Below are 17198 nucleotides of genomic sequence, written 5' to 3'. Positions count from 1 at the left end.
CCATGTCATATTATAGATTTAAAATAGAAATCGAATACAACAATCAGCCCTTTCTATACAATGAATCGATTTTTGTGGGCTAAACGTCAAATTCGTTTCAGAAATAGGATGGGGCTAGGCCTATTAATTATATAATAATTCACACAGAAAGTGAACAACTGGTTTCACAATTATGCATAGGATATTATGCCTGTGTAACAGCATGTGTTTTATATCATGTTTGTTTCTTTACATTTTTATTTTACTTTCTATTATTTTCATCCTTTTATTTTAATCCCCAAACTGCTGGATGATCCAGGAGATAAGAGATACAACTTCCAACATAACTTCTTAAGAATGCCTGATAAATTGCTCAGAAATATATAACTTTTGATTGAAACTTATAATTTTTGTAGTTGAGGCTTCACATGCACTTCAAGTCATAGGCTCATTTCTTTTACAATTAACCTTTTTTAACTAGGCAAATTAGTTAAGAACAAATTCTGATTTACAATGACAGCCTAGGAACAGTGGGTTAACTGAATTGTTCAGAGGCAGAACGATAAAGCTACCTGACACCCCTCATAGTCATATGGCTCATTCCTTACACGTTATATCACAGCTTTTCCCACAGAGACCATGCCATAGGGACAAAATCTTGTGTGAGCTTTTGTGTGTAGGCCTAAATACACACGTGTTCCTATAATTTGTGTTAATAATACCATGGTATATCTGGCATAGGGTAGGTTTACCCCTAGAAATAGAATTAAGGTTTTCCATTATCTGAATCAAAAGCACTATTTATTTGTCAAGTACATTTACAGACAACTCAGATTTTTACTTGGTGATACCTGTATGTTGCTGCTTGTGGTAGACAACATTTAGAGACACAATACAGACAGCGGAATTTAAGCAAAGTCTACGTACTACTAGGTAGATTGAGCATAGAGCTATAAGAGAATGAACAGTCATCATGGTTCTGTCAGTAACTCCTACTGTCCCCCGTGAGAATCAAACCAACAACCCTGGCGATGCAAGCGCCATGCTCTACCAACTGAGCCAGACGTGACCGCAGATGTGGTAATGCAATATAGATGACGTCTGTAACGTGTTTGACTATGATTGTTTTTAATGAGGGGAAAAAAATCAGCATTTTGTATTATTGTATCATTGTGGAGTGACACGTAAATACATGTTTCTAACTCTACTGTCTGTATGTCTTTACAGTGTCTGCCATGTATCCTGCTCTCGTGTCCAACTATCACTCTGAGTCTCAGGCAATCAGTGCATAACACAACTTTGTAGTATCAAGGCTCAGGAAAAGACCCAGATACAGACAGTTTCGAAGTAACAAAAGTTTATTACAGAAACAGGGGGGCAGGCAAATGACAGGTCAAGGGCAGGCAGAGGTCAGTAGTCCAGAGCAGAGTCCAAAATGTACAGAATGGCAGGCAGGCTCAGGGTCAGGGCAGGCAGAGGCCAGTAATCCAGGGTGGTGTGACAAGGTACAGAACGGCAGGCAGGCTCAGGGTCAGGGCAACAGAATGGTCAAAAACCGGGATAGCTAGAAGACAGGCACTACAGTAGAGCAAGACAGGAACACGGGTAAAACACTGGAAGGCTAGACGAAACAAAACGAACTGGCAACAGACAAACAGAGAACACAGGTATACGTACACTGGGGATAATGTGGAAGATGGCAACACTTGGAGGGGGGTGGAGATAAGCACAAAGACAGGTGAAACAGATCAGGGTGTGACAGGAAAGGGTTAACCCAACAGCGAGGTAGTGGAACGGGAAGAGCAGTCCAGGACTGTCCAACTTGGTTGAATAACCTAATCTTCATCTCCACACCATCTCCAATGTATGAAGTTTATTGGGATAATTCATACTTTCATAGGTTTTGTTACTCAAAGAGACCTCCAGTTAATTTCCACAGAGACAAAATCGGTATTTGAGTAAAGAATAATGGATTTTTGTGAGTGATCATGATGGATGGAATGCTACCAGATCACAAGAGAGCACATTTAAGCAGGCAAAACATCCACTGTTTAACTTTTTTATTTGTATTTTTTACAATTTATTAAAAGTTTAATTAAGATTGGATTGATACATATCCAGGATGTGGACAAAAAGTTGTTAAAAATATACTTTTTATCACAGTTATCAACTTCAATTTGGCTTGCAGACATTGCTCAAATGCATCATGATGTGTCATTAAATCTATTTTTGGAGAGCATACATGCTCTTTGTATTTTGTGGCACATACAGTAAAGCCATTGTAATACACTATGAATACATATTTCTCTTAGTCTTTTCTGTGAATGTAATGGTCTTTTTCTAAACTATCAATCGACCAGTATTTCAAAGAATGCATCTTCTTTTCAAGAAAATATGTTTATGAACTATCAATCTGTAGCAAATTAACTGAAACTGTGACGAATTTCTCAGTTACATCACCACACAAGCATATCATCTCTCAACAAAAGAATTGCTTTGACTGTTTAATGCAATGCATACATGCATCAAAAAAAGTATGCTTTGATAGTGTCAATAATTATAATAGAAAGAAAAAGGAATGAAAATACTCTTCCAATTCTTATTGGTAAAATTAAAAGTAATTTTCTGATTATCATCACCCAAAGTGACGTATTAGGTAGCAAAGGGTACAATGTAACTGAGAGGGATACAAATCATTATCGAATCATTCACGGCTACAACGTAACAGTGCCACGTTACGCCTCAGTGTATAAAATCCTCACTCCCTCTCTCTGTTTTGGCATCAAAGGGGATGTTTTCGCACGATGGTTCTGGAGTAGAAGAAAGACAGCAAGCGTCCCATCCTCCGTTTACCCAGGACACTTTCACTTATCAGTCTTCCCCAATATTTTGAACACGTGCAGTATGCTGGGCACAGTTTTTCTGCAAGGCAGTTAATGGAATAGAAATATGAGAAGGAAATCAAAGGCGAAACGAGTCCTTGACTACGAAAGTGAAGAAGATGAAGACGGGGCTCAAAAAGTAGATGTAAGCTTTGTAAGAGTAGCCTATTGTCATAACATGTTTTGATCTTAAAATATTAACAACTATGCTGTGAGTTTGAATAAACGTGTTTTAACTGTATCATGCCATAACTGTCTAACAGCATGGGGCGCAGAAAAGAAGAAAACAGATGTATCTTGATAAAGAGACAGTCGAAGAAAATTCTTTATCCTCAGCCGGCTTCCAGAAGTGGATACGGGTTTGTTACTTATACAGTTACATACTGTATATCTTGAAACATGTCTATTCTATAATAAATGCACCACCATGTATGGCATATGTTGTTGTTAGCTGTGATTTGACCAATGGACACTAGGCTTGGGGTGCAAGCATGGAGAACAACGGGGTAAAACATGGTACTAAATGAACTGCTTCTCCATTGAACAAAAGGCGGCTCTTTTTTGGACTGAGTGTAGTGTGCATTTATATGTTTTGTTACTTTATGTCACAACTTCAAAGTAGTCATTTTTTATGTTTTCCTGTTATAACGGGTATCTCATGCAATAGGCTTTGAAAGTTACTTGACAATGTCTTATTTCAGAGAAAGTTCGTAATGGTAATAAAATAGTTAAAACTTTGGATGATTGTATACAAACTTTGAAATCCTATTTTTTTTACAGGCTTTTGAGCTGGGCAGTCCTAACTTGTATCACCGGAGGGACAGCAATTCCAATACAGAGGTAAGCCTATACACACACACAACCCACTCTTTCTGTACAGGTGTGGACAATTTGTGATGTGATGTTATCTTGAACATTCCTTCCAATATCCAACATCCAATTCTGATTTTGGATTGTCATGGCAGGAGTCAGAGTTTCTGCAGTCATACTCAAAGATGAAACTCATTCCTATGGTGATTTGCATGCAAAGAGAGATGGAAAGCTTGAAAGACCAAATTCAGTGCCTTACAGGTGAGGGGATTAAAATGAATGAATGAAATCCTCTTGAAACTTTACACATTTGATCCAGAGTGAAGTTAAATGTTTAGGACATTTTGTGTGGATGACTCGACAGCTTGTGGAGAGCTGTCCAGAAACCTCAAAGCCCTGATAGAAAAGACCCAGAGGTGGTCGAATGAGGACAGCAAGACATCTGTCCAAGCATCACGTCCTAGCCTAACTGTAGGACTTGTCAGTGGAGATGCCATGACCCCAGATTTACTGGCCTGCCCAACTGGGATGATTGGACAGTGGGAGAAACAGGGGGCCTTACCCCAGAAACTACACAGGCACCATAGGGATGGACTCTTCACTGAGGTACAGATAAACCACTACACTGATTTTTGGTCATGTTCAAGAGGCACGGAATGGGATAAAACATTTAAATAAATGGATGAGGTTCTACCAGAAATAACACTTATTTTCATTTTCCTGTTGGAATATTTGGTGTAAAAAAACAACAACTTTGACCTACACCCACACCCTCTTTTGAACTGGTTGTCAGTCTCCAAGTCTTACATATACACATCTTATTTTGTCCTCAGTTCATTACCCCAGAGTTGTTGGAACGGTGCAACACTGGCACTACAGCTCAGAAACTGACCAATGACCTGTTGCGAGGGCTGTATGAGAGGGACTGCCTAGCATCCCACTCCATCTCAGGGCTGGTGTACCACAAGAGGTCTCAGACCAAACCTGCTCTCCCTACTGAGGAGGTCCAGGCCATACTGAGTAAGCACCCTTTCCCTCAACATACCTTATTGGGAGACATAATAAAGACAGCACAGAACACTGAGGTTCAGTGCAAAATGCATTATTAGGCTAATGTTTATTTGATTATTGTTTGAAAAAGATAGTTGGAATGTCTTAAATAAATATCTACAATCGTTGTAGCCTTTGGTTTTGACTTGCATAATAACTGTATTGTCAATGTTTCCTAACTGTTCTTGACCTAGTTTTCTAACCTTCAACCACCTCTATGAATTGACGTACATGAGAGAAAAAAAACACGTGTTATGCACAACTGTAATAATTTCTGTTTAAGGGAGTTCCGCACGCAAATGTACATTTCATGTGACTATTTCCACAGGGACAGTTCAGTATTTTTTTCCTGGAAAGACAGATGTGGAAATTAAAGGCTACATCCGGCAGAAACTGCAGAACGAGGCGAAGAGGCTGAGGAAGAAGCCTCCACTGTTGGGTAATATGGATTCCAGCTTTGACCTCCTCTGCCCCAGAATGTAGTGTTAACATGGATTTTGTCAAGGATCAAAGGTGAAATATCTGATTGTGGATAATTGACAAATGCATGGAGGTAATATTTAACTTCTTTTTTTTTTTTTACTTCAATGAACCATGTTCGACTGCTGACGTTTGTGAGAGGTTGAGATTTGAATAGGTGATCATGCAGAACGCAAGTTTATCTTCAGTTCAGTCAAACATGAATTCAAACTTTGCATTCACCCTGGCCTCTGGTTGCTGTAGATCTAGATAAAGCATAATACTGTAGCATATGTGAACTTTATGTCCCGATTATAAATAAATGCCAATTGTTTTTGAATTTTGTATTTTTAAGATAGTCATTTGCAAAACATTGGACCTTGCAAAATCAATGCTGAACGAGTGTTAGCACATTCTCAATGCCTTTGAAAATTAACTGTATGATGAGCCCCATGATGAGTTAGTGTTGTTGTTTTTTTGCAATGACTGGATTGGATTGAACAAAATATATCTGGACATTTGCAGGTTTTTCCTTTATCATGCATTATCAATAAAATACATAAGAAAATATATTTACTATATTTTAAAGAGGGTATGTATGTGCACAGACAATGCCAGCAGAGAGAGCTGGTGAGATGAGAGGTGATCAATGACCAAGGAAGAGTGAAAACAGCAGGGGACACTGAGCCAGTTGCCTTGGCAACCCTAGTCTTTTGGGCTACAGAGGCCCAACATCTGTCCACTCCACTGCTAGAATTATCAGTATGCTTATAATACATTCAAATCAAATCATATGTTATTTGTCACATGCTATGTAAACAACAGATGTAGACTAACAGTGAAATGCTTATGGGCCCTTCCCAACAATGGAGAAAGAAAATATAAACAATAGAAAAGTCAAAACACGTAATAATAAAGGTAATAATATACACACAATAACTTTGCTATATACACGGGGTACCAGTAAATAAAATCTAATTTTATTAGTCACATGCACCGAATACAACAGGTACACCTTACCGTGAAATGCTTACTTACGAGCCCCTACGCAACAATGCAGTTCAAAAAAATACAGATAAGAAATAAAAGTAACAAGTAATTAAAGAGCAGCAGTAAAATAACAATAGCGAGACTATATACAGGGGATACCGGTACAGAGTAAATGTGCGGGGGCACCAGTTAGTTGAGGTTATATGTACATGTAGGTGGAGTTATTAAAGTGACTATGCTTAGATGATAACAAAGAGTAGCAGCGCTGTGAAAGGGGGGGTGGGGCAATGCAAATAGTCTGGGTAGCCATTTGATTAGGTGTTTTTATGGCTTGGGGTAAAAGCTGTTTAGAAGCCTCTTGGACCTAGACTTGGCGCTCCGGTACCGCTTGCCGTGCGGTAGCAGAGAGAACAGTCTATGACTAGGGTGGCTGGACTCTTTGACAAATTTTAGAGCCTTCCTCTGACACCGCCTGGTATAGAGGTCCTGGATGGCAGGAAGCTTGGCCCCAGTAAGGTACTGGGCCGTTCGTACTACTCTCTGTAGTGCCTTGCGGTTGGAGGCCGAGCAGATGCCATACCAGGCAGTGATGCAACCAGTGCTCTCGAAGGTGCAGCTGTAAAACATTTTGAGGATCTGAGGACCCATGCCAAATCTTTTCAGTCTTCTGAGGGGGAATAGGTTTTGTCGTGCCCTCTTTACGGTTTGTAAGATGGCACCGGAGAAGAAGGCAAACGTTTTACTTGCCCCCAACCGATTGTTTTTTTGTTTGTTTATTTGCGTTGTTTGTAACTTGTTTTTAAAAACGTATTTTGTACATAATGTTGCTGCTACCGTCTCTTATGACCGAAAATAACTTCTGGACATCAGGACTGCGATTACTCACCACGGACTGGCAAAATCCTTTTTTCCCTTTAACGAGTCTGACGAGGCCGACGCAAATTATATACTGCTTTCTCGGGAACAGCCCAGATCCCCGTGATTTGCGTGAAGAGGAGGTGGAGAAAAAGGGTCTGGAGGGCGGGCTGCCTTCTGAGAATTTGTAAGCGATCGAATAAACCCCAACTTCCTTCCATTCTGCTAGCAATCTTGCAATCTTTGGACAATAAAATAGATGACCTACGCGGAAGATTAAACTATTAAACAGATTCAAAACTGTAATATCTTATGCTTTACGGAGATGTGGCTGAACGACGACACTATCAACATACAGCTGGCTGGTTATACGCTGCACCAGCAGGATAGAACAGCGGCTTCTGGTAAGACAAGGGGCGGCGGACTATGTATTTTTGTAAATAGCAGCTGGTGCACGATATCTAAGGAAGTCTTGAGCTATTGCTCACCTGAGGTAGAGTATCTCATGATAAACTGTAGACCACACTACCTACCTAGAGAGTTTATCTGTATTTTTCGTAGCTGTTTTACATACCACCACCATCAGAGGCTGGCACTAAGACAACATTGAATGAGCTGTATTCTGCCACAGGCGAACAAGAAAACGCTTACCCAGAGGCGACACTCTTAGTAGCCGGGGACTTTAATGCAGGCAAACTTAAATCCGTTTAACCAATTTGCATTGAGGAGTACACCACATCAGTCATTGGCTTCATCGATGATGAAAACCCGCTATGCCCTCAGACGAACCATCAAACAGGCAAAGCGTCAATACAGGACTAAGATCGAATCGTACCACACCAGCTCTAACGCTCGTCGGATGTGGCAGGGCTTGCAAACCATTACAGACTACAAAGGAAAGCACAGCCGAGAGCTGCCCAGTGACACGAGCCTACCAGATGAGCTAAACAACTTCTATGCTCGCTTCGAGGCAAATAACACTGAAACATGCATGAGAGCACCAGCTGTTCTGGAAGACTGTGTGATCGCGCTCTCCGCAGCCGATGTGATTAAGACCTTTAAACCGGTCAACATTGGCAAGGCCGCAGGGCCGGGCCAAACGGATTACCAGGATGTGTACTGCGGGCATGCGCTGACCAACAGGAAAGTCTCTTCAATTACATTTTAAACCTCTCCCTGTCCGAGTCTGTAATACCAACATGTTTTAAGTTGACCACCATAGTGCCTGTGCCCAAGAACGCTAAGGTAACCTGTCTAAACAACTACCGACCCGTAGCACTCACTTCTGTAGCCATGAAGTGCTTCGAAAGGCTGGTCGTGGCTCACATCAACACCATTATCCCAGAAACCCTAGACACACTCCAATTTGGATACCGCCCCAACAAATCCACAGATGATGCAATCTCTATTGCACTCCACACTGCCCTTTCCCACCTGGACAAAAGGAACACCTATGTGAGAATGCTATTCATTGACTGCAGCTCAGCATTCAACACCATAGTGCCACCATCAATAAGCTAAGGACCCTGGGACTAAACACCTCCCTCTGCAACTGGATTCTGGACTTCCTGACGGGCCGCCCCCAAGTGGTAAGGGTAGGTAGCAACACATCCGCCACGCTGATCCTCAACACAGGGGCCCCTCAGGGGTGCGTGCTCAGTCCCCTCCTGTACACTCATGACTGCACGGCCAGGCACAACTCCAACACCAGCATTACGTTTGCAGATGACACAACAGTGGTAGGCCTGACCACCGACAACGACGAGAGCCTATAGGGAGGAGGTAAGAGACCTGGCCGTGTGGTGCCAGGACAACAACTTCTCCCTCAATGTGATCAAGACAAAGGAGATGATTGTGGACTACAGGAAAAAGAGGACTGAGCACGCCCCCATTCTCATCGACGGGGCTGTAGTGGAGCAGGTTGAGAGCTTCAAGTTCCTTGGTGTCCACATCAACAACAAACTAACATGGTCCCTGCACACCAAGACAGTACCGAGTCGGTGTGCAGGGGTATGAGGAAACTGAGGTATGTACATATAACTAGGAATAAAGTAACTAGGCAACAGGATAGATAATAAACAGTAGCAGCAGCGTATGTGACGAGTCAAAAAAAGCTTGTGGGAAAAGGGCCAATGCAGATGGCCAAATAGCTACATGGACTAACTATGCTGAACAAAAATAGTAGGTAGGGAGCTTGACCCCAGTGATGTAATGGGCAGCACACACTACCCTCTGTAGTGCCTTGCGGTCGGATGCCAAGCAGTTGCCTTACCAAGTGGTGATGCAGTCAGTCAATATGTCTCAATGGTACAGCTGTAGATGCCAAATATTGACAAATCTTTTCAGCCTCCAGAGGGGGAAGAGGCGTTGTCGTGCCCTCTGCACAACTGTTTTGGTGTGTGTGGATCATGATAGATCTTTAATGAACTTGAAGCTATCGTCCCGCTCCACTACAGCCCCGTCGTTTTGAATGGGGGCGCGCTCAACCCTCCGTTTCCTGTAGTACATGATCAGCTCCTTTGTCTTTCTGACATTGAGGTTGTTGTCCTGGCAGCACACTGCCAGGTCTTTGACCTCCTCCCTATAGGCTGTTTCACTGTTGTCTGTGACCAGGCCTACCACCGTTGTGTCGTAAGCAAACTTAATGGTGTTGGAGTCGTGCATGGCCACGTGGAGGATATGTTATTTCCTACCGTCATCACCTGCGGGCGGCCCGTCAGGAAGTCCAGCATCCAGTTGCAGCGGGAGGTGTTCAGTCCCAGGGTCCTTAACATTGTTGTGGAGGCTGATTAAAATTGATTTCTATAAAATAATCAAACTTGACTAACTAACTAATGAGAAACTTTAACATATTTCCATGAAATTGAGATATTGTTCTAATGTGGGATTGGTTTGATAAATGTTAAATTCTCGTCTCCATTGGATTTTTCTGGGGAACTGTACACACTGCTTATCACCACCATCACCATCTAGGGTATTTGCATGACAATAACATGCATCGATATTGGGATACAGTGCAGATCATTTCAACAATACTGACTCAGCCTCAGCGTTATCCATAAGTGGTGTTCTTTGTCTGTGTGATATCAAAAGAAACCCCTCTAAGGACATCTACCCTCTCCCTCCCTTTTATTCATCTGTTGAGATTCAATGATACTGGCCATTAGCCTCTCAATCTTGCGATCGTCATGAGTTTTGGGAGTGTGATTATGCAGCTAGCTGCCCAGGGGTGAAAAGGAGATCACAACATGTTAGAATCTTAGGCTGCAGTAACAAAGAGCTCAAGGAGAAAGCTGAGGTTTAGATCAAGAATTGTGTAACGGTAGGGGGAGTTGACATTGTGCGTCTCATTCAAGTGCAGAATGTGTATACTCACTCCCGAGTGTTCTTATTTCTGTTTCACATCTACTATCTATCTTGCCTAGCAACATTAGGAGCGGTTTAAAAACAGGTACAACAATGTCAGTATATTATTTGAAGAGTTGTTTACAGCAGATAATGACAAAAGTATTCATAACAACACACCTTTACATCAAATCAAACATGATTTTTTTTCTAGGGAGCTATGGCGATTACACAAATCTGGGTGAACTACAACAGCTACACATTGACTCCCATTAGGTTGACAGGCCGGTTGTTGTAGCGTTTTGAAATGTCCGCTTCGATCTGTAAAACACAACACAAGTCACAGGTCAGGTGGGTCCCACACTTGCCCGTCGTCATTGTAATCTACCAGACAGAGACATACGAGAGAGAGACAGATGGACAGTACCAGTTTGTGGAGTTGGTGGGTGCGCTGAGCCAGGAGGTCGATGCGGGGCTCCAGGGTGGCCTGCTCTTCCAGAGCTTCCTGTCTCTTCTCGGCCAGTGTGGCCCGCTTCAGCACGAGGATGTCTGCCTGCTTCAGCTTCTGCCTCAGGACCTCCGAGACACGCTCCACATACCTGGGACACACAGCATGGGGAGTTCCCCTGAATACCCTTTACAAGGAACCAGCTAATGGCAATACTGGTTGTTGTAAAGGTCTGAGAAGATGATAGAGATTACTTTTTTATTTATCCGTTATTTTACCAGGTAAGTTGACTGAGAACACATTCTCATTTGCAGCAGCGACCTGGGGAATAGTTACAGGGGAGAGGAGGGGGATGAATGAGCCAATTGTAAACTGGGGATTATTAGGTGACCGTGATGGTTTGAAGGCCAGATTGGGAATTTAGCCAGGACACCGGGGTTAACACCCCTACTCTTACGATAAGTGCCATGGGATCTTTAATGACCTCAGAAAGTCAGGACACCCGTTTAACGTCCCATCCGAAAGACGGCACCCTACACAGGCCAATCACTGCCCTCGGGGCATTGGGATATTTTTTTAGACCAGAGGAAAGAGTGCCTCCTACTGGCCCTCCAACACCACTTCCAGCAGAATCTGGACTCCCATCCAAGAACTGACCAGGACCAACCCTGCTTAGCTTCAGAAGCAAGCCAGCAGTGGTATGCTGCTGGTAAATCAGGGTGTTATGCTACTGATGAAGCTGACAGTTGTAGTGTTGTGGCGAAGACTCACCGTGGCGAGGCCTGGATCATGAAGAGGTGCTGCATCCGTAGGTTGGTCAGCCGTTCCAGCAGGTGGCGCACCTCAGCCAGCATCTCCTGGATGCGCTGGCAGGTCTGCCCCTGGATGATGGAGGGGGCCAGCTGGAACTGACACATGGCCACCACATTGCCCTCCTCCCCCATCTCACTCTGCCGCTGGGTCAGGAATACCTCCAACTGCCCAACACACAACCACACTGGCTCAGTCTGCACTCTCATCTCCAGTCAGTAAACAATGGTGCGCTAAGACCAACTCGCCATGTACATTGCAATCTTAAGACAGAAAAAGGTAATACTACGCACTTCAAAAGCACGCATTTCAAAGCATAATCTGATAAATGCACAATTACAGTGACACTGGCTTGTCAAAATCTTTCAATAGAGTTGTCATACAACACCAGAGGGTTGTGCATTAGAGCCAGATGGTTACCTACCTCCATCAGCTCGTCGATGTACTGGCTGCGGGTCTGTGGGGTCTCCAATATTGACAGAGCATCCTCCCCCCTGGCCACACCCTCAGGACCTGGTCACACGGCCATAGTTTACGGTCACATTTCACATTCTTAATGTGCTGCTACCATGCGGAATATATATTGCGCAGTAGAATTTATGAAACTTTTTTTTTGTCTACAGCTACAGTTATAAAAAGGTAAGAATACTCACAGTCTGTGCCCATATCTAAGATCTCAATTTCTATAGGGGTTTCACTCTCTCCCCAATCAATGACACCTGCCTCTGTGCCCTATGGGGGGAAAAAACACATGGAGAGATAAAAGGCATTATATGCCTCAAGCCACAAAGAGGATTAGAAAGTAAGTAAGAAAATAGAAAGTAAGATTCATACCAAACACTAAAATGTTCATACAGAAATGTATGAAGAACAAAATGTATGTTCTCTTAACTCTTACCTCAGAGCCAGGCTCCAGGCTGATGCCCCAGTCCACTCCTCCATCCTCCACCGTGATCACATCTTGTGTCCCTTCTGCCCCTGTCCCACACCCCAGGTCACCCCAGTCAATCTGAATGGACAAAGAGATACAGACACCGTCAGCATGACGTCTTACTATAACAATGAATTGTGTGTGAATTTAAAGTTAAGAGGATATTTTCAAATGCCCTAAAAAGTATTTTACACTAGTTTTAAGATGCAGCCCGGACACTGTCATCTTTTAGACCAACTTATAAGGATAGAGTGTGTGTAAGATCAACAAACCGTTTCCTCTGTGACCGTATCAGGGGGCGCCTCCTCCATTACAGGCCTCTCGATGACCGCTGGTGCTTTTCCAGTTCGCCATTCATAGAACGTGGGGTTACCTCTCTTTTGGGCGAAAGTCAGCATGGGCAGCACTGGCTCATCCCTGTGGCAGGACGACACACTCTTACTCAACAACTGATGCCATTCAAAAAGACGTGCCCAGCAAGGCCCAGTGTTTTCCACAGAACCTGGAAGGGATTTCACACTCACCAGTCACAGAGAAAGTTTGTGAAGGCTGTGTAAAGTTGGATTTGCTCCTCTAGCTTGGCTGTGTCCCTCCCCACTTCCACAAGAGTCGTTGGTAGATCCTTCACCAGAGCCTGTAGCTCCCGAGCCACATTTTCCCCCTGGGAGAGAAATAAATTGTGTCAGCCAGGCACAGGGAAAGTGTACCATTTTAAATACAGAATATCACGCTGTACCCTTGCCTTGAGGTATGGATCAGTGTACCTATTCATCAGCGTAATACATATGCATATGCTGTACCTCTGTTTTCACCACATGCATACCACAGCGTTTCACTCTGTGTGTCCTCACCATGATGCCGTACTGCTTGCAGCCTGCGTAGAAGCGCTCCCTCAGGTCCGCGGCAGAGCTTTGGCACTCAGTCTCTCTCCGGCTCAACTCCTGCTGAAGCTGCTGGGCCTTGGCTACCTGCTTCCTCAGGGCCGGACCCTCATAGCTCACAGTGCGGCTCAACAAGCTGGCCACCTCCGCTGCGTCACACAATGGGGAAGAGTCAATACTCAGTCACACTCAGTCTATATTCAAATCTTAGTTCATACATCCATCAGTGTTCCTCCATCCTGGTCTTGAGCATGGACCCACAGGGTACTGAGGCTTTATTCCAACCCAGTTTTACCAGAAAAAAAAACAAAATTCCACTAAACTACAAATCATTCAACCCTTGAATAGCTGAAAAGCCTGCACACCCTGTGGATCCCCACGACCAGGATAGAGGGCCACTATTTCATCACACACTTACCCAAGTTAATATTGTCTGCCTCATAGATGAGCCCACTATTTCATCTCATACTTACCCAAGTAAACATTGTCTGCCTCATAGAGGGACACTATTTCTTGCCAGTCCTGCAGCAACAAAACAGAGAACACTGGTTTGTAGATGGCTACTTGGGGGATAAACGATGACAAAAACAATTGTTAGACATTGTATGTCACTTCACCTTCATCCTCTGAGAGGAGTATCTGCCAAATATGTTTTTGGAAGAGGCCTCAGTCCCCCTCAGGATGTCCACTATCCTCAAGCAGTGGAAGTAGTGGATGTCTGCAATAACAAAGGACAGCACTATTATATTTTGGTATGTCAATGGCAAGTACCAGACATCTGCGTTTATCTGAATAGTCACTGTGGAGCAGTCAGGAGAGTGAGGGACTTACAGGACCCTGAGAGAAGCTCCTTGATCTCCTCGTTCTCTGGCATGTCCTGCATCGCAGCGTTGATCTTCTCCCGGATGCTCATTACAGCACTCTGCCATTTCAGACTGCAGTGTCGTCGATCCACCAGCCAGTCTACAGGGGATAGCTGGTTAATGTACCGCTACAGAAATCCAAAGACTTGTAGAAAAATGTCCCATTCATTACTATATCCAATCTTACCTAAAAGCTTACTAGTCTGTATGTCAATAGGAAGATTTTGAAGATTCTGTTGAAAAGATGAGGTTAAATGTTAGCCTAATAACGTTACTTGAACAGCTGCATTTAAGAAAGGGGAATTGTAGCTCCTATATTTTCACGTGAACAGTGGCAGCATAGGGAAGGTCAAAGTGAAAGTCTAGATATAAACAACCGCATATGGATGGAAAGGAGTGCTTTTGACAATCTGTGAGCATTGACAGCTAACTAGATGCGTTAGCTTGTTATCAATATATGGATAGATATATATATAGTAGCGGGTTCGTGTAAATTACTGACACTACCGTGCACGAATTAATCTGCGAGAACAAGATAATGGAGTGCAATTCATCAAAATATTTACTGGTCGACAGTTCAGCAGAAGTAACTAGAGACCATGCAGGCCAAGCTGAACAGTCTTCAAACCATTGTTCTGAAGAAAAACAACATATATTCATACATGTACCTCCATCGCCTCTTCAACTGTTCATGGAATTGTTGGATTTTTATTATTCTTGGCACATTGCAGTTATATTTCTGCGACTTCTTCAAGTTAATCCGCTATTCCACTATTTACACCCAAAACGACACGTTACCAGACGAAGGACCAATAGAAAAACGTGATGGTAGAAAAGCGAACTTTCATAAACCAATGGAATTGTACCATACTTAGGACTGATTCTAATAGGTACATATTTTAGTTCCGGATTGGATGACGTCTACCAACAGAGGGCGTTGTACCCTCAGGTTTAATTTCTGTCTTGAGCTGATATTATACAGGGCTCAATCATGGGCTCAATGCAGGACTTTGGAATGAAACAATAAATGTATTATTTAATAGCCTACCAGCATTGATGAATCTACCCAAACATGATCTACATCACCAAGTGGCCTAGATATGGTTATAGTTTACTGTAAGCAAATATTTCCCAAGTCATGTTGAATGTTATTCAAACTTGCAAAGCAGGCCTGGGAATGAATTCATTGTCTGTGATTTCCCCTCTGACTTTGAGCAATGTTGACACATTGTATTTCTCCTCTGTGGACAGGCTATTAATTCAAAAGTTGAATGAACATTTATTTTTGTTGAGGTTTTTTCAACTGTCAGTAAGAGTGTCCCTAATTGAGTCTTTGAATGAAGAGATGGAGATAAAATGGTCCAGTTTGAGTGTTTTTTGCAGCTCGTTCCAGTCGCTAGCTGCAGCGAACTGAAAAGAGGAGCGACCCAGGGATGGAAACTGGAAAAACATTGTTGCAAACATAAGGATATCAATGATCCAATCACATTAGTGAAGACAAATTATTACCACGTCACTTGTCAGTGTTTTGTTTCAGCATATTATTCCAATGATATGGCTATAGCCATGAGAAAACATGGCTTAGGCCAATTAAAACGAGTTGTTTCCACTCCATTCCACTTGGAAGCAGATCCAGTTTTGCGGTGAGAGAGGGGTTGTAATAGTGCATTCATTAACCAACTGGAAAGCTGCACACCTCTCAAGTTCACTGTAAGACCCCGCTGAGCACATCGAAATGACGTGGAAACAGCATTGATTCAACCAGTGTGTGCCAGTGGGACAGTAACTTAACAGTACTCTTGAAAGGGGTTGGGCATTCTGACAATAAGTCCCCTTCAAATCGCATCGTTGTTACATTTACTTGCTTGTATTTGGCTGTCTTTGTGTGTGTGTGTGTGTGTGTGTGTGTGTGTGTGTCAGAGGAGGCTGGTTGGAGAAGCTATAGGAGGACGGGCCCATTGTAATGGCTGTAATGGAATAAATGGAACGGTATCAAGCACATCAAACAAATGGAAACCACGTTTGACTCCGTTCTAATGATTTCATTCCAGCCATTACAATGAGCCCGTCCTCCTATAGCTGCTCCCACCAGCCTCCACTGGTGTGTTTGTGTGTGTGCATGCGCAAGAGAGAAAGAGCGAGAGCAAGAGAGAGAGAGAGAGAGACTGCACCTGTGACGGAACACCTGAGTGTTAACATAAGGAGGACTGAGAAACTGAGTGAATGTGAAAAGAGAACAGGAAGAGAAAGAGAGAATAATAAAGTATAAGAAATTAATGCAGAACCTCTACCTAGGAGAGCACTAAGATATGGTTGGACATTTTCACATCTGAAATCCACTCCCTCTCCAGGACAGAGACCAATTCTCCATCAACAAGGTAAGCATTACATTCATGCACACTGTACATCCATCAAGGGACCATTATTTCTAGTAGGAATGTTTATAATTGGAATGTCAATGTGCTACTTGTACTGTGTTTATGTTTTTGGAGGATGTGTTTTAGCCTTTATGTATTTTACAGTTTCTTATTGTGTGCATTTCACTATATGTAATACAATTCTAAATATCCTGATACAGTACATTTGCTTACATTTTACATTTCCGTGGCATCAAGTTGATAGTGTCTAATTAAACTCCCCAAAAATTAAAAAATGGTGGGAAACAAAAATGCCAAATCAACTGGGTACAAGCCATGTGCCAGCCCTTCTGACATAGAAAAAATAATGATTCAAATTGTCCAGATAGGTCACAACTGATAAACATGAAATATGAAGAGACACGAGGGCCACAGCTATGTGAGAAATCAGTGTGCCCTCAGAGCATCCTTCACAACCTCTATGTTATAGGTCAACAGTGAACCTTAGTTTGGTTACCAGTATTTTTAGCTAACATTC

The 17198-nt window shown here is 42.9% G+C and overlaps 3 protein-coding genes across 3 annotated transcripts in view; 2 read left to right on the top strand and 1 right to left on the bottom strand.

Moving 5' to 3' along the window:
* Positions 1-2760: 2760 nt before the first annotated feature.
* On the top strand, positions 2761-5514 carry LOC139368067 (BEN domain-containing protein 6). The gene is made up of 7 exons (XM_071106607.1): positions 2761-3006; positions 3125-3220; positions 3642-3701; positions 3827-3932; positions 4036-4277; positions 4505-4691; positions 5050-5514. Exons 1-7 carry the CDS (start codon positions 2929-2931, stop codon positions 5202-5204), a joined length of 924 nt encoding a protein of 307 aa, XP_070962708.1. The 5' UTR covers positions 2761-2928; the 3' UTR covers positions 5205-5514.
* Positions 5515-10495: 4981 nt separating this feature from the next.
* On the bottom strand, positions 10496-15127 carry LOC139368064 (CDK5 regulatory subunit associated protein 3). The gene is made up of 14 exons (XM_071106602.1): positions 14972-15127; positions 14491-14536; positions 14272-14403; positions 14058-14158; positions 13914-13962; positions 13411-13589; positions 13084-13220; positions 12832-12976; positions 12527-12637; positions 12282-12360; positions 12053-12141; positions 11590-11795; positions 10798-10969; positions 10496-10691 (listed from the first exon to the last, which is right to left on the bottom strand). Exons 1-14 carry the CDS (start codon positions 14975-14977, stop codon positions 10626-10628), a joined length of 1518 nt encoding a protein of 505 aa, XP_070962703.1. The 5' UTR covers positions 14978-15127; the 3' UTR covers positions 10496-10625.
* Positions 15128-16578: 1451 nt separating this feature from the next.
* The window catches only part of LOC139367481 (proline rich 15 like b), a 6237-nt gene continuing 5617 nt past the window's right edge, over positions 16579-17198 (top strand). The window contains exon 1 of the mRNA XM_071105706.1: positions 16579-16681. The gene's annotated coding sequence lies outside the window, so the exon portion shown is untranslated. The remainder of the gene's footprint in view (positions 16682-17198) is intronic.

The sequence above is a fragment of the Oncorhynchus clarkii genome, chromosome 16, assembly GCF_045791955.1.
Source record: "Oncorhynchus clarkii lewisi isolate Uvic-CL-2024 chromosome 16, UVic_Ocla_1.0, whole genome shotgun sequence".
NCBI classification, from domain to species: domain Eukaryota; kingdom Metazoa; phylum Chordata; class Actinopteri; order Salmoniformes; family Salmonidae; genus Oncorhynchus; species Oncorhynchus clarkii.
The sequence above is the reverse complement of the archived record's forward strand: the minus strand, read 5'-3'. Positions and strand labels throughout refer to the sequence as shown.